At 41.8% G+C, this 22,421-nt stretch overlaps 1 protein-coding gene across 4 annotated transcripts in view; it reads right to left on the bottom strand.

Annotated features, from left to right (window-relative positions):
* SESN3 (sestrin 3) overlaps positions 1-22,421 on the bottom strand; it is an 83,430-nt gene that overhangs the window by 54,014 nt on the left and 6,995 nt on the right. The window contains exons 2-3 of one of the 4 annotated variants that reach the window (XM_053306584.1): positions 12,304-12,456; positions 11,210-11,389 (exon numbers count right to left, since the gene is read on the bottom strand). The exons of 2 other annotated variants lie outside the window; for them this stretch is intronic. In XM_053306584.1, the coding sequence (XP_053162559.1) occupies positions 11,210-11,311 (102 nt within the window). In that variant the 5' untranslated portion in view covers positions 11,312-11,389; positions 12,304-12,456. The remainder of the gene's footprint in view (positions 1-11,209; positions 11,390-12,303; positions 12,457-22,421) is intronic. One more of the 4 variants, XM_053306585.1, reaches the window with a different exon arrangement.

Consider the following 22,421-nt stretch of genomic DNA (forward strand, 5'->3'; position numbering starts at 1 on the left):
ATTTTTGTTTTATTTTGGAGGGAGAAGTGTCTACAGGTTGGATGGCTGTAGTTATATTTTATCAAGTAAAAATAACAAAAACAGATCACATGCAAGGAGTCTTCTGCCATTAGCTTTCGTGCATTCAAGCATGTTGGAAGGTTGTTTTTGCCTGTCCAAGTCTGAATTTGGCAGCAGCCTGGTGGGTGTGGAAGATATTCTGCACAATGTAGCAAGGGGGAGAGAAACTCAGCAGGGAAAGATCACTTGCTCCTTTAACCGCTGAACCAGAAACCCAAACTGTAACTCATACCATACGCTCACTGATGGACTATACAGAGGGATCAGCATTTTTTGATTGCAAAAACAGTCTGTAAGGCATCCAACTTATTTGGAGTCAAAACTGTTTTAAATACACTTTCAATAACATGTAGGAAATTGCTAGGCTGTTGCCAGCTATGAAATAGTGGAAAGCATTATAAAAGGAAAGCATTAATTGGCTTTCCTTAATTTCTAATCATATTGCTCACAGTCAAGACTCCTAGTTGAATGGGGGGAAATCAACATTTTTTCACAACCTCATAGCTTTAAGTGCCATTTCATAGTATTTTCATCTCTCTCATTATACAAGGCACCAGAAGGAGCAATGAGGAAATATCTTTCAAAGAACAAGATCATTTTACTTGACTGCACAAACAGCAGCATTTATGCCACTCTAACACTAAATAACTTGTCAGAGAAAGGCACTTTGGTCCTTGGTTATTTTATTAACACTTCAGAGTAAGTCCAACAGTTTGTGATATCACAAAGGGAATGCAATTCCATTCCACACTAAACCTCAGGTACCTAAAGTCACAAGGGCAAGTTTTTCACCTGTTCCCAAGGATCTTGTGCCATTGCTACCTCAGCTGCCCCTTATGCCAAGCTATGAATCGAACTCTCGAGTTAAAAAGAGCAAATTGGAATCCAGCAGGATGCACACAGACTGCTGACGTAGCTCCCAAACGAAGGCTGGCTTCAAGTTGCAGGAGTCCCTTGGCAAAACTGTCCTCCATAGGGCCCCTCTGATCCAGATGGAGATAAATGCATTATCTAGATATTACACAATGTCACTTCTAGACTCTGCAATAGAGGTAGGCAGCCTCAGCTCTCCAGCTGTTGTTAAACCACAACTCCCATCATCCCCTGACACGATTTATTGTGGCTGGGAATGATGGGAACTGCAGTTCAACCACAGCTGGAGAGCCAAGGTTGCCCACCCCTGCTCTGGAATCATCAAGGGCGACTCGGAACAAAGCCAGCCATTTAAAATCCAGTGACAAAGTATGGGCAAATGTTGCTTCAAAAGACTTCATACTTTACACATGATAAAATGGCCCAGAGAATGGCCTGAAGGCAAAGATGCAATTCCACTGTTGAGGCTAAGCAGGTTTGGCCCTATAGGCTGGCTGGCAGGTCAACTCCTGGGAACCAAATGCACACCGCTTTCAGCTCTTGAGATATGCATGCAATAAATATGTGCTCCATTTTGCATTTCTTTCCCACCAAGTAACGCCTACTGACTGGGCAAAGAGACATGCTTTAAAGTTCCATGCCTGACATCAGTAACTACAAGCACGTAACCATGGAAGACACAGCGCCAGGCTTTGGTAACTACTACATAAGGGCTATTTAACCCTTCCTCTCCCCCATCATATTAACATATGCAAATGTGTGGAATCTGCTCTAACCCTGGGTGAATCCACTTTCTCTAGCTATTCCAACACTCAGTGTTAGGAGACCATGCAAATAACCATGCAATCTCTTTAGGCATTAACTTCTCTGTGTAGTGAAGAAAGGAGGAAGCATCTAAGTCTGAGCAGCACTCCTTTTCTTACCATGTGTGAAGGAGGGCAGTATTGCAACAGCTCCTTAGGATGTCAAAGATAACATTTTACAAACCCGTATGTCAAACATTACATCAGCAGCATTGGCTTTTGGTTGGTTTTGGCCCAATTCAAAGTACAGGTTATTGCCTATAAACTATAAATAGTATTCCAATGTTGCTTTTCTGCCCCCAAAAAAGTTCTCAAAATGATTGAGAAGACTGTGAGCCCATTTCTGACAGGAAACAATTACAAGGAAAACCAGCAATAGCTGCTGGGGGAAATGTTATTCTGGATGAACGGGGCAGTAGATCTCCTCCTGCTAAATATAAGGGTCAGCACTTTAAAATGTGCTTCTTTGCAGAGTTAGCAAAGGATAAGCTACCATTTTAAAAGACACATCTTTAAAGTCCTACAGAGTTTAGGGCCAGAGTACTAAATGACTTTATTCCATTTTATCCCACTAAACCTTCAAGATGTTCAAGGAGGTACACATGAACCCACTCCCCACTTTTTATCCTCACAACCACCTTGTGAGGTGGAGAGAATCTCCTTCTGCACAATTCTGCTCAGCCGCTAAGATCTTCATGGGAGCCCTGCTATTCTACCATTAATTCAAATGCATGGCATTCTTCATCATGGTGCACAGAGTTTAAAACTCTCAAGAGACAGAAGCCTGTCTGGACTCTCCCCTTGATGGTACTTCATTGGTTTGATAAGAACATAAGAAAAGCCCTGCTGGTCAGGCCCAAGGCCTATCTAGTCCAGCATGCTGTTTCACACAGTGGCCCACCAGATGCCTCTGGGAAGCCCACAGGCGAGAGCTGAGAGCATGCCCTCTCTCCTGCTGTTACTCTCCTGCAACTGGTACTTCGAGAGAGCTTGCCTTTGAGGCAGGAGATGGCTTATAGCCCTCAGACTAGTAGCCATCAATAGATCTTTCCTCCATAAGTTTATCTAAACCCCTCTTAAAGCCATCCAGGCTGTTGGCTGTCATCCCATCTTGTGGCAGAGAATGTCATAGGTTGATTATGCATTGTGTGAAAAAGTATTTTTGTCTGTCCTAAATTTCTTGGCAATCAGTTTAATGGGATGGCCCCTGGTTCTAGAGTTATGTGAGAGGGAGAACACACTAGAACCAAGGGTCAATCCATAAAACTAATTGCCAAGAAATAAGAATCCTGTTTACGTACGTATTTTAGTCTATAACTAAATGCTCCCGACTTTAATATTGATGCACTTTACGATTTGCTCTTTATTGTTGAATTGATATTTTTAGTGTAATATACTTAAGCTGAACATTCAGGACATAAGTATTTCAATTAAAAATAAAATACTCTCCACTTAAAAGGTGAAAGCCTTCAAAAACTACAGAAGTGACAAATAGTTGTGAACATTTAATATTAGCCAAGAAATAAAATCTGGTGTCTCCAGTACTCTCCAATTCAAGTTATTTGCTACCCCTTGTCACTTTCCCAGATAATAAAAAGGCTTCAGCACTTTAGAAGCTACTCGTTATCTCTATAGTATTTAAATTACCTGCACCAGGAAATATGATAAGCATCTCTTAAGAATCTACATAGAAGAGCTAGCCACTTGACATTCACAGCATAAGTTCTGTATACCACAGACTGACACCCATGCCAAACTGCATGAAGCTGGCTAGGAAACAGCCAACATGGAAGGATCATTTTTATATGGGTCAGAGTTCAGCATTTTAATTTTTATAACAGGTTAAAATAGATTAATCTTATATCTCAATATCAAGCCAGATCTACTCACTTTATAAGCCATTAAAAAGAAATGCAAGCCATCCTAATACACCAGACTGTCACCAGAAACTCATTTCAGAACATATCTTTCTGCTAGCATTTATTTATTCAGTTATTCTCAATAAGCCCTTTCGCTCACTTCCACTATGGATCTGTCAATGCTGTCAAAGGGGAAATGAAGATAAGAGTGAGCAAAAGCAAGGAAGAATTCCTGGATAAGAGAGCTCTTTTCTTACTTCTATTATCTTGGGGTGGCTAAGCACAGTTGGACATACAGATGCAACAAAATGAACTGGCATAATGGTCTGCATCACATCAAATTGGGGGGGGGGGGGGAGAGAGATAATTTTTAATGCTCCTCCACATACATGAAGTTAAAACTTCAAGTAGAAAACTAAGACAACATCGAGAGGATTGGCTGAGCATTTTTTCCACACGGTGAAAAACCCACACGCTTTCCAAGTTTTCCCTCTTGAATCTGAAGCAATATAGTCCATTCACCACCTCAAACCCAACTCATTCCAAATCATGTGCAGACCTAGTCCTGGCAAACAGTACAGCTGTCAACTAAAGCCAGTGGGATAGGATACACACCTCACATTTAAGATGTCGGGGAGAGGCAGGGGACATGTTACACATGCCTCCTATAGTTCTAATTTTGTATTTCTATACATTTTAAAAGCCACCTAATGGTGCAGCAGGGAAATGGCTTGATTATCAAGCCAGAGGTTGCCAATTCGAATCCCCGTGGGAATGTTTCCCAGACTATGGGAAACACCTATATCGAGCAGCAGCAATATAGGAAGATGCTGAAAGGCATCATCTCCTACTGCACGGGAGGAGGCAATGGTAAACCCCTCCTGTATTCTACCAAAGACAACCACGGGGCTCTGTGGTCGCCAGGAGTCAAAACTGAGGCAGTTGGCATAAATTAGCAGATGCTAGAGCATCTTAAACAGCCCCCCCCCCTTCTGACTAGGGTTCCATGAAACACCCAAACACCTTATTTTAATAAACTTCCTCAAAGGCTACCAAAGTGGTCTGAAGTCAGGCTTCCATGCTCATCTTCTCAAAACATGCATGTAGGTGGTTTGTGTGTCTAGATCTGTCACCAGTAAGTGAATATGAATGTTCAGGATAACAGCTCTACCACCCTTCTGGTGTATTATACAACATAGGAAGCTGCCATATACTGAGTCAGACCATAGGTCCTTCTAGCTCAGTATTGTCTTCACAGACTGCAGTGGCTTCTCCAAGGTTGCAGGTAGGAATCTATCTCAGTCCTAAGGATTCTTGAAGTGGCTGAGAGGCAGCGTACAAGCATTTTAAAGAAATATAAGCTAAACAGTCACTTTAGTGGGAAAGCTAAGCTGCTACAATTGAATTGTTCTGGTCTTTACACATTTGGGTGAACTCTTAAAAGCATCGTACTTGTAACCCTGAAAAGTGTGTCACAAACCTGTGTCTGTAAACACATGATGATCAGGAAGTACTGACTGGCCAGTTCTCTGCTGAATAAACCCAGATTTGCCAGGTTCTCCGTGGCAAACCCAGATTTGCCTCCGCATAGTATGTGAAATGTCCCTTAGCATGCTGATCATACCATTTGATAAAACTATACTCTGAGAAAATGCCATCTAATTACGCTTCTTTAGTCTCATAACATTGTTTGTGCATTTCTCAATTTTTAATCAAGTGATACCAGATATCCAAAACGCTGTTTAAAGACAGACACCCTCTTGTTTCCCAGTCATTGTCAGAGTAAAAACATATGTTACAGCCACATCTGAAAGCTGCCTGCATTCTGGCAGCTGGCCAATATTCCCCACCCCACCAAAAACCAGTTTTTCATAGCTGCAGCTCCAACTTTTACTGAGCAAGTAAATAATATCATGTTATATACTGCTACCACCTAACTTGCTGCTGATGAAAGCACAAAAGCGTGTCCACTTGCTAGCTGCTATATAAAACTAGCTTCTATTCAGAGACATCAGTTGGAGCCACAGCATGCAAGTTAGATGAGTTTTCAGTCTTCCTTTCGGAGAAGTCAGTGCTAAAAAAAATTGTTTGTTCTCTTTGTGGAAACTCAAATCTTTTATCCCTTCATGATGTGCAAGGATGCCCCCCCCCCATCTGTCATGCAAAGAAAGAGGGCTAGTTTTCAATCCCACCCTCTTTTAGTGAGGAAATTCTGCCTTATCACCAGGGAAGAACAGATCTAGTACAAGAAGTATGAATGTGACAATCAAACATTTGAAAACACAAATATTATACAAACACACTCAAAGAGATGGTGTTTGTTATAGCTCCCTGTAGAGTGGATGCTCAATGGCAAACCTGGTTTTCTAGCTGTATAATGTGTGAAGTGGCCCCTAAGTTGGAAATAAAACAAGTCTCAGTCCCACTGTACACAGTCGCTAAGTGCATTGCCCGTGGAGGCAGACCTATCTTAAGGAAACAGCAGGGGACAGATGTAGCAGATGCCCAACTGAAAGCAGAGAAACAGTATAAAAGAGGGAAGAGGGATGAGCTGCTAGCAAGCAGAGTGGCTGAGGGGAAACAGAGCCATAATCTCCTTTGTGTGAAACAGTAGTCCTCAACTGTGTGGAGCGATGAGATGTTATAGAACCACATTCTTTTGGAGTTCCTTCCACTTTCTTCGAATGAAAAATCTCTTACTCTCCAATAATATCCAGACAGAGACTGTTCTCCTGGAGCAGCTTTGAGTAAGAAGTAGAGAGAGGCTGCCTTGGGATGCATCACACCCCCCCTCTCCCTCACATTCATTCACCCCATCACTGCTGTACAGAAGTGTACCAGTTTCTGGACTAGACCACCAATAATGGCAAATATTGTACCAATTTTAGTGTTACAGAGTGAGACAATTCATTTATCTAGATGGAATTCTATTGATACAGTCATCAAGCACAGTTGCCGATTTCCTAGCTGCCTGCCAAAGAAATAGCTGATTTAGTATCCTATGTGCAGAGCAGAAGCTAAAACCTAAATGTATAGTGGAATCCAGCCTCCCTAGCACTGGAGAGTTACACTGATGATTGCGTGGAGAAAGTATCTGGGATAGGCATATCCTTCATTACATTCCCTCTTCTTCTCTATCTGGTGGGGCAATCACAATGTACAAAAAAGTTTCATAAACAGTATTTTTAATTCATCCATCTTCCTCACTCTCCGTCAGCTTTTTAGCATAAAGAATTCACTGCTCATACCTGTTCATTTATGAAAAAGAATTAACTCTGCTTTGAAGATTCCTAGAGTAATGAAAAACAGTGTCAAATTGAGTAGGTTACAGTACACATACCACTCCCACTCCCGCACAAATTTTTTAAAAATTTGTTTGGATTCATTCAGCATGTCACTCATACACATACCTACTCATTAAATTCATATTACTTCCCTGTACTTATCTCTCACTTCTCCTTTCCTCACACCAAGGCTTCAAGCAGGACAAAAGCATTTGGGTAGAGCTTCAACAGCCATAAACTAGTCCCAACAAACCAAAGTGTTCCACCAGAAACATACAGGGAGTTCTTTAGGAGATGAATGGGCAGCAAATTAGGAGTTGGAGGCTGGACATGAAACACTCCAGATTAATCCCGGTTTAAATCATGCCCCTTCCCAATGGTCACATCCAGATTCCATACTGTGCAGGGTCTCTAGATCTAGACTGGAGGGTTGTATTTTGCAGGGAGGTCCTGTTTATCAAGTGTGATGAATAGCATTGGCCAAGATATAATTTTTCAGCAAGGAATATGACAGTTTTTGGAATGCTTGGGTGGGGAGAAATGTTGCTACTGTTTGCCAGGAAAGGGAGGGGGACAGAAAGAGAAGCACTTCTCTGAATTTATTGAGGGGAAGAGTTGAATTTTAAAAGGCTACACAAGTACTCATCACCAGGGTACTTATAATGGTGATTATTTGTACTATTTGATGGATTGATTATTTGATGGAGTGTACTTAAAAGCACAAACCATCAGGTTCTTGTATGACACCCACACCTGCACATTCCACCCATTACTCATTATTTCAATGGACACACTTGGATGGTGAGGAAAACCATTTCACAAAATATTGTCATTTGCAGTGAGGAAAGTTGCTTTTTCTCAGTACTCAGATGCTTTGACCTGGGAAACACTTATTTGGACCCCGCTTGGTCCAATTTGGTACCAATTTGGACCCCAGCTAAACATATGGTATACACTGCACCAAATTGTCTGGGAAGGTCACCCTACGATTTCCAGCCACAAAAAATGTGATCTTAAATTTTGTTAGAAAGCATTTGTTAGTTCCATTGTACAATGACCTAGAGCACCAAAATGGAAATGGTGCTGAGCAGACAAATCTGCATTTGAGAAGGCAGTCATAATAACCTTGATCCCAAATGCTCATATTTAATTATAATCACCAAGTGGTTTCTATTTTTGTCTCCAAGAAGCTTCCACACTTGGGAGCAGTTGTTTAGATAGAAAGGTGGTGTTTGAAGACAGATGGCAAAACCCCGATCTTTAACGGTTTCTTTCCCATCCCCATGCAACTTGCCCCGAACAGTCTCTCTTTTGAAAAACAAGTTACTGGTCTGCACTGTGAGCCTCCCAAAGAATAATCTGTTATGGGATGGTCATATGAAGTTATTTGGTCCAGCAGCATAGCCCAACTTGTTCATTTCTATTGGCCACAAAGAACAGTTGATGTAGATGTTAACACTGCAAATGGCTTAACCCTGGTTAAGGAACCAGGCAGCTCTCAAACTACATACAGTGTTCAATGACATTAATGGTTTCCCCAAGGTTTTCACGGAGAGCTGCAATCTTACGTTCTGGGGTGGAGTGTGTGTGTGTGTGTGGGGGGGGTGTTAACACCTGCATGCCATTCTTATTACAAATTTCCTCACTGAGCTGCTTTAAAGGTAAAAAGTGTGCCCAAGTGGAAAAAAAAGACAGGACAACTGATAAAAATGGCTTGTGGGGAAAGAGACCTCCCAATACACATAAGTGTCAGTCACACATACAGATTTCAAATTAAAAAGAAATTCATATTAAATTCACTTGGGAAAACATTCACATGACTGAGTGCAACGTGGTTTCACCCTTGGAGCAGACTGCAGAATTACATAGTCCACTTCCTTCTTGCAGCTGACCTTTCCTGCTGTTAACCATTGTGTGGGGAGCAATCATAACTCAGTGTAGGGCACCTGCTTTGCCTGCATTTCCAGTAAGGCTAGGAAAGACCCCTTCCCAAAACTTTGGAGAGCTGCTGCCACTCAGCATAGACAACACCCAGATGGACCAAGGGTAAGACTCAATTTAAAGCAAGTTTATAGATCAGCAATAATGATAACTACACTCAAGATCTGAAACCAAGTGGTTTTAAAATTGTTACAATCGTTGGCAGCATTATCTCCACACCAATCTAAAATAAGGAGCTACCAAACTCTCCTGTTACCATTCTATACTGGTCCAGTCATTGCACGCTCTTGAAGATTCCTGGAAGATGCCCCATGCCCTCAAACTCTACAACTGTAGTGTTGCCCTCCATGATGATCTTTTTGCTATGATGGTTGCACCATATGGTAAAAGAAATAAGATCACCAACATAGTGTAGCAGCTCTCTACACATCATACAACCCTTGGGGACTGAACTCTATTGCCTATTAATATTTTATTGGGAAGAAAGACAAGCTGAAGAAGGAGCATTAGGTCTTCTTCATATGGGGCCAACAGGCTATTTCTTAAACTCTCTTCTTTATGTTCAGGGACTCTGACATTTCAAAGGGACAGACCACCACAGATCCCAAAGCATTTAAGTCTATATTATGCATTCTAATTGCCAGAGCACAGATATTTGAACTAGTTCACAAAAATGTAAGAAGAATTACATGACATACCTTTCATTGTGCAGTACAACTCCAAGCTGCAGATGTCCAACATCCTCCCTTCAAAGAGAAGGTTTTTCTGGTTTTTTTCACCCAGGCTTTTAATTAATATTGTTTTAATGCTGTTTTAAAATATTCTTTTAAAAATTTTAAATTGTTGTAATGTTTTAAACTTTTTGTTTTAACTAATGTTTTACTTTCTGTTTTTATTTTGTTGTAAACTGCCCAGAGACGTAAGTTTTGGGTGGTATAAAAATATGTTAATTTAAAAAAAAAAAAGGTATGCTGAACATTTTTATTTCACATGCTATTTTTCTAGGTGCAGGGAAAACCTGTTTCATAGGGCAGCATGATTCTACAGATTTTGGAAAGAGATACTAGTTTACATAAAAGAAGTCTATAGACAAGAACAGCCGTCCACATCCATCCAGGGACTGGGTCTCCTTCTAGGCTGTAGCTGCATCTTCAAATTGGTACACAGGCCCTTGTTCAGGACCATCTCTCCTATATGCAGCTACTGACAGCACATGTAATTGCACCTTTGAAGGGATAGGTAGTGAAGACTCTCCTTGCAATCCCAGGAACACCCTCATGAGCTGCAGGGCTTCTAACAGTGTTCTAGGGCGATGAAACCCTAAGAAAACATCTGATTTGGAAGAGGAGAGGGAAGCTATGAAACAGCAAAGTAGGGTCATCACCATAGAAACACAGATAATTATACAATCAAAACAGTTAAGACAACCACTTTTCAATAACATTTGCTTCTTTTGGTTGAATTATTTGTTTAGTATTATTCTAAAGACATAACATTAGAGTTCTCTGTGGAGCTTCAACACATCAAGATAGTCATCCACAGGGTAATTAAGAGATCAGCAAGAAGGCAACTCTTGCAGATTTTTGTACATCTAGTACAATAATTTTAAAAAAGAGACAAAGAAAGATCTGTTTCTATCTTGCTATTTCTCCTGGACTTTGGGGAGATAAAAAGCAAACACATCCAAGTTGGAGTAGGGGGAGAGGAGGCAGGAAGAAAAGATGCAAGTACTGAATATCTGCAGCAGTACATTTTCAAAACTTAAAGCAAACATTAAACGTTTGGTTGGATCATGAAGTATGATCCATCCAAAATTCAGCACCATTTAGTCCAAATGGTAATGCACAAATGTGTGCGCACAAGTTACTCTGATGCAAGTCCCACTGAATTCAAGATTCCCATATGAATTGCCTTGCTTGTTCAGATCCACAATGGAGATCTACTCCAAATTCCATTGCAAGTCCAACTGATGGCCAAAAGGAACTCCCTCAGTGGTAGCACCTTCCCCATGGGACTCTCTCACCACAGAAGCCAACTGGGCACACACACTAACATTTCAAATGCTGCGTGTTTTCTAAACTTTTTTATTTTGCAAAGCTTTTAGGTTGGATTGCTTAACAGTTTTTTAAAAAAACTATTTACTGTTTTCTCTGTGTGTGGCAGTTTAGATTGTAGTTGTCGATAATGTTATATAGTTTTACCATACTGGAATACTTTGAATGCCCAGCATGGGTCCAATGTTGGTTTAGAAATTCAAATTTTAGAACTCAAACTTGAATTAAATTAACATGCAACACAGAAAGAGGCAATATGTGCAGCCAGGCTCTTCTGCTGAAACAAGTAAAGATACTTCAGGATGGGCAAGTTTAAAAGAATAGAAGCTGCTTACATTCAGCTTCTCAGTTCTGGCTGCAGGCACAGGACGGATGAAGGGAGAAGTCAACGACTGCAAGCTGTTGTGCTCGGTTTGGCAGGCTTCCAGGCAAGACATGTTGACCCACCCACTCTAAGCCAGATTTTCAGCCCGGCAAGCAAAGCAACACTGTCCCGTGAGTTGTTTACTCCAATCCTTGGTGGAAATTAGAAACAGAAGTCAGAGCACAGCCCCCCCCCCCCCCCACATATGCTTCTTTGGATAAAAGAAGTCAAAAATACCACATATGCTCCCTTTCCCTGCTGCCTCACAACTAGAAAGTAGTCTGCTTTCAAGTAAAATATTTCTTAAGTGGATGTGGATTGATCACCAGCCCATCACACAGGAAAGGAAGAAATCAAGGGTCCATGATTTTTAGGCCCGTTTGACATACAGATTACTTTTTCAGTTGTACACCAAGAGGTGTTTTAAGTGTACACCTACAGTGTGAATGCAGCAGCCATCATTACAGATACACTTGTAAGGAAGCATGACTGGCTACAGATCCCTGTGGTACACATACTCAGCAACAAACCCAGATTTTGCTTCTGAGTAATGTGCAAAATGGTTCTTAACTCTTCCCCCACCCCAAGTTGTTGCACTGGCCATGTTTGCATTTATCATCATGTAAGGCCTTAAGTGGAGCAGTGGGGAAATGCTTGACTAACAATCGAAAGGTTGCCGGTTTGTATCCCCACTGGTATGTTTCCCAGACTATGGGAAACACCTATATCGGGCAGCAGCGATATAGGAAGATGCTGAAAAGCATCATCTCATACTGCGTGGGAGATGGCAATGGTAAATCCCTCCTGTATTCTACCAAAAGAAAACTACAGGGCTCTGTTGGCGCCAGGAGTTGAAATCGACTTGACGGCACACTTTACTTTTAAGGAAGGTGGCAGCGGCAGCGGCCTCACATTTTTCTTCATAAAAAAACCAATGACACAATAAGTGTGACAGGCACTGTAAGGACTGCAGGTAACAGCAGTTTTTATGTGCCGATGCTAAATCCAGACAAGACAGAAGTACTCCTGTTTAGTAAAACTGCTGATCCAGGGTTAGGAGTTCACCTTATCTTGGATGGGGTAGCACTTCCTTGAAGATTCAAGTTTGCAATCTGGGAGGTATTCCTGGATCCCGTCTTACACCTTGACAGTCAAGTGGAGGCAGCGGCCAGAAGTGCCTTTTCCTAACTTAGACTGGTGCTCCAGTTAGGTCCATTCCTGGAGAAGACAAATCTAGCTAAGGTGACACGTGACCTAGTTACATCCCATCTGGATTACTACAATGCACTCTCTGCAGGGCGGTCTCCGAAAACTTCTGCTGATTCACATTTTAAAATTTTATTGATTTTAACAATACCTTAACAATCAAGTTACACTTAATTAAGTAAATATTGACTTCCCGCTTACCAGTCTGCGCGGTTCATGTTAGCTATGCATATAAACCATTGCTATAATAATACAAAACATATATACTCCATCTTACAATTCGATTTTACCCTACCCAAGCTGCTGTAATTACTAAATTTCAAACCCTGCTGAAAGGTCCATGTTAGAAAAATAGTTCTTTAAGTAAAGAAAGAAAGGTTCCCAATCTTCTTTGAAACATTTCAAGTTTTCATCCCTTATAAGTGTTGTAAGTTTTGCCATCTCCGCACTCTCTGCAGGGCGGTCTCTGAAAACTTCTGTTGATTCACAGTGCTACGGCCAGACAGTTGACCAGGCCATGCATTCAGAGAATGCAACTCCCTTGTGAACACACTTTTGCTGGCTTGAACTTAATTTCTGGACCCAATTCAAAGTGGTGGTCATAATCCTTGAAGCCCTAAATGACTCAGGACTGGGATACCTTCAGACTGCTTCCTTCCATATGAGCCCACACTTTCATTCGCTCTGGAATACAGCCACACTTAAGTCATGGAACTCCCTCACAAGAGAGGCTCACTTTGCCCTCTCTGTGGTGGCTTTTCACCACTATGCAAAGGTGTGTGTCTGTGTTTTTTTTTAATGGCAGGCTTTTAAATCTGCAATAAAAAGTTAATCCTGATTAGTCTTATAGAGCTTTATTTTTATTGTTGAAAAGTACATTTTAATGTACTTGAACAGGACAAAAGAGACAAAATATACATGTTTTAAAACAAAATGGACAAGAAACGGGGGACCTTGTAGCTGATCGGCCATTTTCATATCCTAAAAATGGCAGAAAAGAAATATTGTAACATGTTTCTTAAGCAACACCAATGCAAAAAGTATCAGTCAAGGACGAATGGAACTGCTGGATTCAGGGTCAGTTTATGATATGTTGAGGCCATAAACTATATCAAACTTAAAAGGCCCCATAGCATTGCAAAACAGGTTGGAAGTTCCACCCTGGTGCTACACTTGCCCTCACCTTGCTGCACTGCTCATGCTTACGACAGCATTTGTCTGACGAGGCAAACACTGCCTGCAATTGTGATGGCAGGCATTGGTCTAAAATGGGCCCTGGTCTAATAAAATTTTGATATAACTTAGTTATTTCTGCACAGATTTATAAACTAAATGTCAAATAATTGTGTCGCCATAGAAGTATATCTTAGAATGATAATGCCTGTTTTAGATTTTTTTCCTCTTTTGTCCTTTACTTTTTAAACAATTATGTAAAACTTGAAATGAAATCTCTTTTTTTGGTATTCAGAGACCCCTTATAATGTGAGGCCCTAACCTGCAACTTACTTAGCTTGTACCTAAATCCAGCACCACCTGGATGCCACTCTTGAAAATTTTGGTGGATCCCAGAATACATCAATTCTGGCCTATCCAGAAGGGCTATGCTAAGCCTTGCTGTGACTTTAAGGCAGCCTCCATAATGGATCTGAATTAAGGAAATAGTTTGCCTCACAATGTACTAGAAGCCTCTGAGCATGCATGAGGACTGTGGCTGAGAACACACTCGAGCAGAGGAGCCTGGCAAATGCTGATATGTAGAGATTCCATTTCAGGTGGGTTTATGCTGCCTTGTGCCGGATTTTCTGTATCTGTTTCAGAATTCTGCAGCATCCTTAGTTTCAACCAAACCCAGTGGTGGGATCACACATCAGTGTTGCCTAGCAATGGCAATTATTATCTCTTCTTTTGAGCCTAGCAATCTCTCCAAGCTGGCAAGAAGGCAGCAGCAGGAGCAATTGCAAGTGGAGGGAATGAAAAGGCCTGACCTACTGCCTTCACCTTAGCTTGCCATGGGAGAATATGGTTTACCCACTGGTTTCAAGTTAAGACCAAAGAAGCAAAAATGAAGAGGGAGAACAGGGTGTGATAAATAAGTGGCAAAGACAGGGCCAGGATAGTAGTCATCTTTTTAAGATTCATTTACCAACAACTGGGTGGTATGTGCTTGATTAGTTATAATTAAGAATTGGGCACAAACTACGGTACAGCTAATTAGGAGTCTTATATACACATTCTTGCACTGTTGTCATAGTCTCACAAAATGTGCTGTTTAATGCCATAAAGTATTCTACCACGTGTCTATTTTTCACCCAGCAGTGAAAGTTAACAGCTTAATCCAGTGGATCTTTTGAATGGGATGCTCAAAACCTGGGCAAAGCTAGGGAAGAGAGCAGATGGGTTAGGGCTGCATTTTCCTCCACTATGCTCAATCTTCCTCTGCTGCCATCTGGCTCACCTAGGACTCATATTAGTTTTCTGGTCAGAAAATGAACTATGCTAATAAAAAGGCTTGGGTGAGGAGGGTGTAGCCTGTGTGTGCTACACATGCTTGGAGAAGCACTAGCCAGATCGATTTGCTCCCTTCCCAGCCAGGTCTGCTTCCCCTCCAGGACTATTTGCAGGTTAACAAGCAACAGCAGTCCTGGGTGCTTTCCAGATTACACCCTAGAAAAGCAGTAAAATACTTCAGCTTGACAGGATCATATTGATAATGATCCCCAGAATCTCAAACTCCTACAACAGAAAAATATAGCTTTTTTCCTGCAACAGACTTGAAGCGTTGTAGCACTATAACACAAAGATTAAATCCGAAATAAGGCATCAGAAATGTGAACGGCACTTTGCTGTCAGCACAGGGACTTCAGTATCAAAACACAGGAAGTACAGAAGCATACTTAGCAGATACATCATGACACACTTGTAGAGTTTAATCTGGAAAGCGCCCCAATGGATCTTACTAAGAGTCGTCCAGTTCAGCATTCTGTTGACAACAGCGGCCAGCAGCCAGATGCCTCTGGGAAGTTTACAAACAGGACATGAAGGAAACAGACTTCCCCTATTGCCTGTTCCTAGCACCTGATATCCAGAGGCATACCAACTTTGGACATGGAAATTCCATTTAGCTACCATGGCACTGATAGTTTATCTTCTATACTTTTTTAAAAAGTTACCTTATAAGAACACAAAAACATAAGAACAGCCCTGCTGAATCAGGCCCAAGGCCCATTTAGTCCAGCATCCTGTTTCACACAGTGGCCCACCAGATGCTGCTGGAAGCCTATAGGCAGGAGTTGAGGGCATGCCCTCTCTCATGATATTACTCCCCTCAATGCGTAATTCACGCTACATGTAACAAACCCTGATGATCATTTCTATTAGGGGAAAGTAGCTTCATGGAGGGGTGATTTTCCACTGAGGAGCAGTGATGCTTAACTCCTTCCCAGCCTTGCACTACACACACACACACACACACACACACACACACACACACACACACTGGAGAGGGGAACTGGGAACATGAAGCTGCCTTGGTTCATCTGGCTCAGTCTTGTCTATACTCCTAATGGATCTCCATAGTTTCAAGCAAGACCTTTTTTTCAGCCCTGCCTGAAGATGCCAGGGATTGAGCCTGGGACCTTCTGTGTGCAAAGCAGATGCTTTACCATTAGGCTAAGGTATTATTTATTTTACAGCCAATGCCTAAAACAAATGGATCCAAAAGGTGGCAAATCTATGGCCATTCCGTTTCACTTTGCTGTGACACTCCACCAGACAAACAAAATCTACTGGAAAGTGAAAAAATAAAAACAGAGAAAGATTTGGGTGGGTTTATAGGTATATTAGGGATCTTATAGCACAGCAGGAGCTAGGCTATACTGTGTCAAACATACAATCACTACAGAATGAAAGATATGCTCAAAAGAAGGCTGGTTTCATGCTCTTTGCATGATTTCTGATCTAAGATCGTAAATAAACAACAACAGCAGCTCTTTGCATGAGTTACTGTCTAAACAGCTCTCCCACACAATGCAGAAGAAAAGGAGGTGGTTTCTAGAACTCGTATTCCTTTTCTATACCACCTAGAACAGAGCACCACATTTTGCCTTTTATACTGTAATTATGGTGGCAAAATCTTTTACAATTTTCTCAAGCCTTTCCAGAAACAAGAAACTTGAGAACACCATTTTGTGCCGCTGAGCTAGATTCTTATGAGATGATTCCCACAAAGACCCAATGTAAGCCGTAAATCTATTTATATAGCACAGGGTTGAGATGCCGGTCAATTGACCGCCTATTGCTTGACAGCAGTCAAATATTCCATGAAGTCAAGCATGCTCTTGTGTAAATGGCAGTCAACTTCTTTACTGCATCCTAGGGTCATCTGATAACAAGGCTGAAGTGAGAAGTCTTGTTCTCGAGGCCCACAGGTACCAGGATTCCATGTTTTGTTTTGTTTTAAGAGGCACCACTGCCCTGCAACTTTCTCCAGAGAACTTCTGCTCTCTTTCCTCCGAATTTTAAGGTTACATAGCTCAGCTTCTACTAGCCACATGCTCCAAGTACAATCATCTCCATCTAAGACAGACACACCAGGTTCAGGAGGCAACACATACACACAGTCAACATAGTAACACAGGTCACAAAAGCCAGAGAATCAGGATTATCACTTAGTACACACTGCATTTGCTATGGGGACAAGGGGCCTCTGACTAAAGCACCTGTAAGAAACTGGACTCTGGAATCTTCTAGAAGATAATGTTTGTCAGTTGTGCAATTATCTGTGTTTTTTCCTAACTCGTGCTTTAAAATGTTCCAGCAAGGCTTTTTTGACTGGTCAAAAGGATATGATCAGCTATTCCAAGGTCAAGCAACTGTTTATACTTCCAGAATCTTGACTCTATTAGCAGCCAGACACAAGGGATTGAATAAGGGCAGAGTACAAACAAAAAACTCCATTACCTGATCTTCTGAGCTTCCAGTAATCTAAGGTATCAGGAACACCCCAAGCATTTTAAGGTGGTGGCATTTTAAGTCTGTGCTACTGATCACAAATGCATCTTTTAATAGAGTGATCCACAGGTTAACAACATAGTGTTCACTTGTTTAAACCAGAATTGTGCCAGTTTCACTGGAACACAATCACCTAATATTGTGCTCAATTAACGTATTAAACAGGGTTGTCAGATCAATTTTAACAGCTTTTTCAAAGTGTTTTGGAGTTTCTGGCAAACCTTTCAGCCAAAGAAGTCATAAAAATGAGGAACCATGCAATAGCTCAGAGATGCAAGGCACAAAACCACCAATAAGTTCTTGGTGAACATTCACGTTTCCCATTAGATTTTAGCAGCACCTTGATTACCAAAAACACTTTTAACACAAAAAATATTGTACAATCCCTTGATGACAGATGGTGGCCAAACAATACTTGGCAGCATTCTTAATTCTTTGTTGTAAGTACAACCTAAACTCAACAGTCAAGTTCAATAAGCTAATCACAATGGAATTTCTTATCTTGCTTGATCAACCATTCAAAAGGCCTCATTAAAGCCAATGTTTCTGTCCACCACACTTACCTGAGCAGTATTCATAATTAGTAGTTCTTGACAATTTCAAATTAGCTTGCTAGGTTGCATTCACATACACTAGGTTTTACCTAAGTAAATTACATGGGTTGGAGATCAGCTGTTCACCTCCCACTGCTATGAATATTGCAAAAAGGCTATCAGCTTTCTCCAGACACTGAACACAGCCCACCCTGCTGCTTCAACAAAGCTTGTTGTTGAAACATTTACCTAGTGTGAGTAACTCAATGCCTTGGGAGGACTGGGGGACTCCGGGCTGTTGGAAAGCCAAGAGAAAAAGAGGCTGAGAATCAGGGCAATCTACCCACTCCCTCAGCAAACACTGCTGTACTCTTGGAGTAGAATGGGAAGGTCATAAGAAACCCCTCTTTTCCTGCAGCGACAAACCCTCAGTCATATCATCTCCACCTCCAAGGATCCCTTTACACATTCTGTTCTTTAGGTGCATGCCTAATATTTTCCAAATTTATGTCAATAAATATGAAGTGTGGACAATAAATAGCTGACAAAACATCTCCAAGATGGGTATGCTCACTAGAAAGCTACAATAGGTTATAACTATCATACACTCCGTGACAAACACAGGTTTGAATAAGGTGTAAAATGGCCTTGCCTGCCTCTGGAGGGTGGTAGAACTGCAGATTACTAATAAAGCCATGGAAATCAAAATGCCAGTTCAGAAGAGCTTTGAATAATTATACAGATTACATTATCTGGAATGCAACAGAAATGCTTCTACATCCAATCTACAATTGCTATTGTCCATGGTTTGCATGAGCAGCAGTAATTTGTGTGGCAACCCATCTACATTCCCTGGGAAATTCAATGCATGTGCTCAATTTATAAAATCATACCAGGAGTGACTCCCACTATTACTGCTGCTACTAAATATTTATGCAGTACTAATAGTACACTAGGTGCTGTACAAATTCCATTAAGGCAACAATGCACTTTAATACAATTAATTTAACTGTGGATAGGAAAATCAAATCCTAGTTTAGTCAAACTTGCATGTCACCCCATGCCCACCCCACTCTCCATAAGCTAGTTCGATAGAGTTAACACACACAGTTCGTTCATTAGATCTATAGCAAGTCTTATCCTCAAGGCAGTGGATGAGTACTAACATATCATCATCTCCTTGATGCTCACAATCACCCTGCAAGGCAGGTCATAATTACCATTCTGCAGCTGGGGACTGAACACTCAGGATCACCATGCAAGTCAATCACTGACATCTGGATGCAAATCCCAGGTCAACATTTACATCCACCCTACCCACAAAATTATACTGACTCAAGTCTCAAGTCTCAAAAGACTTACAGCCAGGTCCTAACCAAATTTACTCAGAAGTAAATCCCAATGATCTCAACAGGTTTTACTTTTAAGCAAGCATGTAAAGATCTCTAATCTTTGGCGTGGACACACCCAGGTCTAGTTTTTTGCAGTTATTTTCCAACACTCTGAGTTGAGGCGTCAGTCTAATTCAGACAACAACGTTGTCATTCAAAACACCAGCTTATGAACCTCAGCAGGGAGCTATCAGGGGCCATGTGGGAAAAGCAGAGGAGAAATGTTACAGAGATCTCATCCAGAAACACCTGACAGACAGTCCTTGATTCAAATAAGTGAGTGGCATGAGAGGATGACCCAGAGGTATCTACCCCAACATCACTTTTATGCCATTTGGAAAGACACTCCCAGGAGGGGTCACACCTACTCCACCTGTTAAGGCAGTAAAATGAACAACTCCAGAGGCTGCAACAAGGGAAGAGGACACTGGGTACCTCCTGCAGCAAGAGATTGATCAAGTATCTGCAAATAATTGCCCGAATTAGACCATCCTGGAGAGAGGACCATCTATGCTCACTGGAGCTGGACCCACCTTCCAAACTAAAGGATTATATGGCCATAAGAAGAGTGGTTGGCCGGTGACAGAAGTGACCACTTTTGGAGTCCTGACCTGGTAGGAGGGTAACCTGAGAGTTCTAGGAAGGGGTAAAGTAACCACAAACCCATGCTTTAGCTATGCAAGGAGACAAAGGTTTTGTTGGCATCAGCCTTTGGCATCTGCTCCTCTGTTGCTGCATGAATTCTTACCACCCCCATGGGACCCTTTGATGTTGAGTTACCCCCTTGAAGGGAGAAGGCACCCACACAGCCCTTATGTAAATAGGTGCTGGTCTATATGAACAAGTTGGATGTGTGTGGGCAGCATAGCTTCAGTGCTCCAGACAGTAGCTCTAACTCAGGTAACAGGAAACGCCTCTTCGCGAATGTATGCCCTATTCTGCACTGCCACTGCTGCCTTGTGCACCTCCACAAAACCTTAACTCTGAAGGAAGTCATGGCAGAGAAACTGGTTCTAAACTGGCTAAATGTGATGTGTAGATGTGGCATTCCTGCTTATTAAAGTTGGGCTGCAATTCGACACACACTTATTTTGCAATAAGTATGCACTGAACAGAGAGGGATTTACTTCAAGTAAATATGCATAGGACACTAGCACTGCAATCCTATCGGCTATCTTTATACTTTGATAGCGGAAGATCATGTTCCCAACTTCATCTTCTGATTGGGTAACCCGATTGCCACACTGGGCTCACCAAAGTGCTCCATGCCCCCTTCCTCCCCTTCCCCCATGTCCCTGCATTTTTATTTGCTGCTTCCAAGGGCTGCCAGTCCAGTAATAGCTGCCATATTTCACTGCAATACATGGAAGGAACAGGGAAATGGTACATGTATGAATGGGGCACCAGCAGCCACAGCAAACAGCAACTTGCATGGGACAATGACACTCTCTATACGAGCAGATCAAGAGTCAAGCTGGTCCACCACCTTGAAACTGAACTGACAACAGCAAGCTAAAGTATAGCTTGCTGTTCTATCTGTAGTTGTTATTTTAAGGGAGAAGATCCCTACAGGTAATTCTTTGTTCAATGAGCCTAACCCCTCATAAAACTACACTAGGGATGTGCAAACTGGTTCGACATTGAATGGGTTCTAACTTAAAATGGATTGTGAACCACCCCCAAACTGAACGAGGGGAGTTAAATGGGGGGCAAAACCGAACCTGCCCAGTCTGGTTTGGACTCAAACAGAACTAGGCCAGCCGGTTTTGTGCACATCCCTAAGCTACACATCCCAGAGGTGGAACTAGGAACCATGACATTTAACCAGGTATGAAGCTACTTTACATAGCGTAGACATGCTCATAGACACAGAAGGCAGGATACTGGAATTGATCCTGATCACACTAACAACCAGATCTTTACTTAACATTAATATAGTGCCACACCCATTATCTCTGTATTCCTTACAGCCACTTTGTAACATACAGCAGCATTATCTTCTCCATAATGTAGGTGGGAGGAGGGCTGCGCTCATGAGGAGGTCTTTCTGAGCAAGGCACAGGCTGTGGATAGTGCAAAACTGATAGAGGTTTCCAGTGCGTTTGGACCAGGTCTTGCTTAAGAGAGACCATCTAGTAGGGCTAAAGTGAGATCTGAAACAAGGACTCACTGGCTCACTGTTCACATGTGGAGCGTGGAAACTAATATGGATTATGACACTCTAAAGGGAAGGAAGGGGGTGCCTGACCAAATTTAAACACCTGGCCCAGCCATGAAACAGTTAAACTGTACTGCTCTGCACTTCTCAAAACCATGAAGCTTCACACAACTTACACAGAGAGAATATTAAGTATTATGTGTAACATGATCCAGAAGTTTGTGGGGGAGGGAAAGAAAACAAGGAAATAAATACACATATACCGAACATACACATTTGTTCAAACAGGTCATGATTTTTAGAAGAAGTGTAAGTTACTCTTCAACAACTTTTAAAGATGTGAATTCTCCCTCACCCCACTTTTCCAAAAGCCAAGCCCTCCTTTAAAGAAAGAACGGTTCTACAATTTCACTGCATGGCTTGAAAAACAACTTTGATTGGCACTTGGCCTGACCCACAGAGGAAGCAAAAAAAACAACCCAACAAAAACCCATGAACACAGAGCTTTGGGACAAAGAGCACAAATATCTGAGCTCACTGACTTAACATGCTTTCTTCATATTTACAAGAAAAAATCCTGGTACAAAGTTATAATTAGAAAGAGGCTGCCAAAAGAAAGGCAGGCACAACAGCATTTGCCTTAGTTGCTCCAAGCTTTTGCATTTGCCCAGCTCAGCAGTTTTAATTCATTTGCACTGGACAAACAAGAGGCACCTCAGCTAATGTCCTCAGTTAATCAGATGTAGAGAGAGGAGGGACCGATTAGAACAGGGGTTCTCATTCTGTGGGTGAGGACCCTCAGCGGTTGTCCGAAGCAACTTCAAAATGGGCCAGGAGTCAGGTGCCTTGGTCTCCGAGGCATAGAGCTGGTCAGCGACAAGCTCA

Source organism: Hemicordylus capensis, chromosome 3, assembly GCF_027244095.1.
Source record: "Hemicordylus capensis ecotype Gifberg chromosome 3, rHemCap1.1.pri, whole genome shotgun sequence".
NCBI lineage: Eukaryota > Metazoa > Chordata > Lepidosauria > Squamata > Cordylidae > Hemicordylus > Hemicordylus capensis.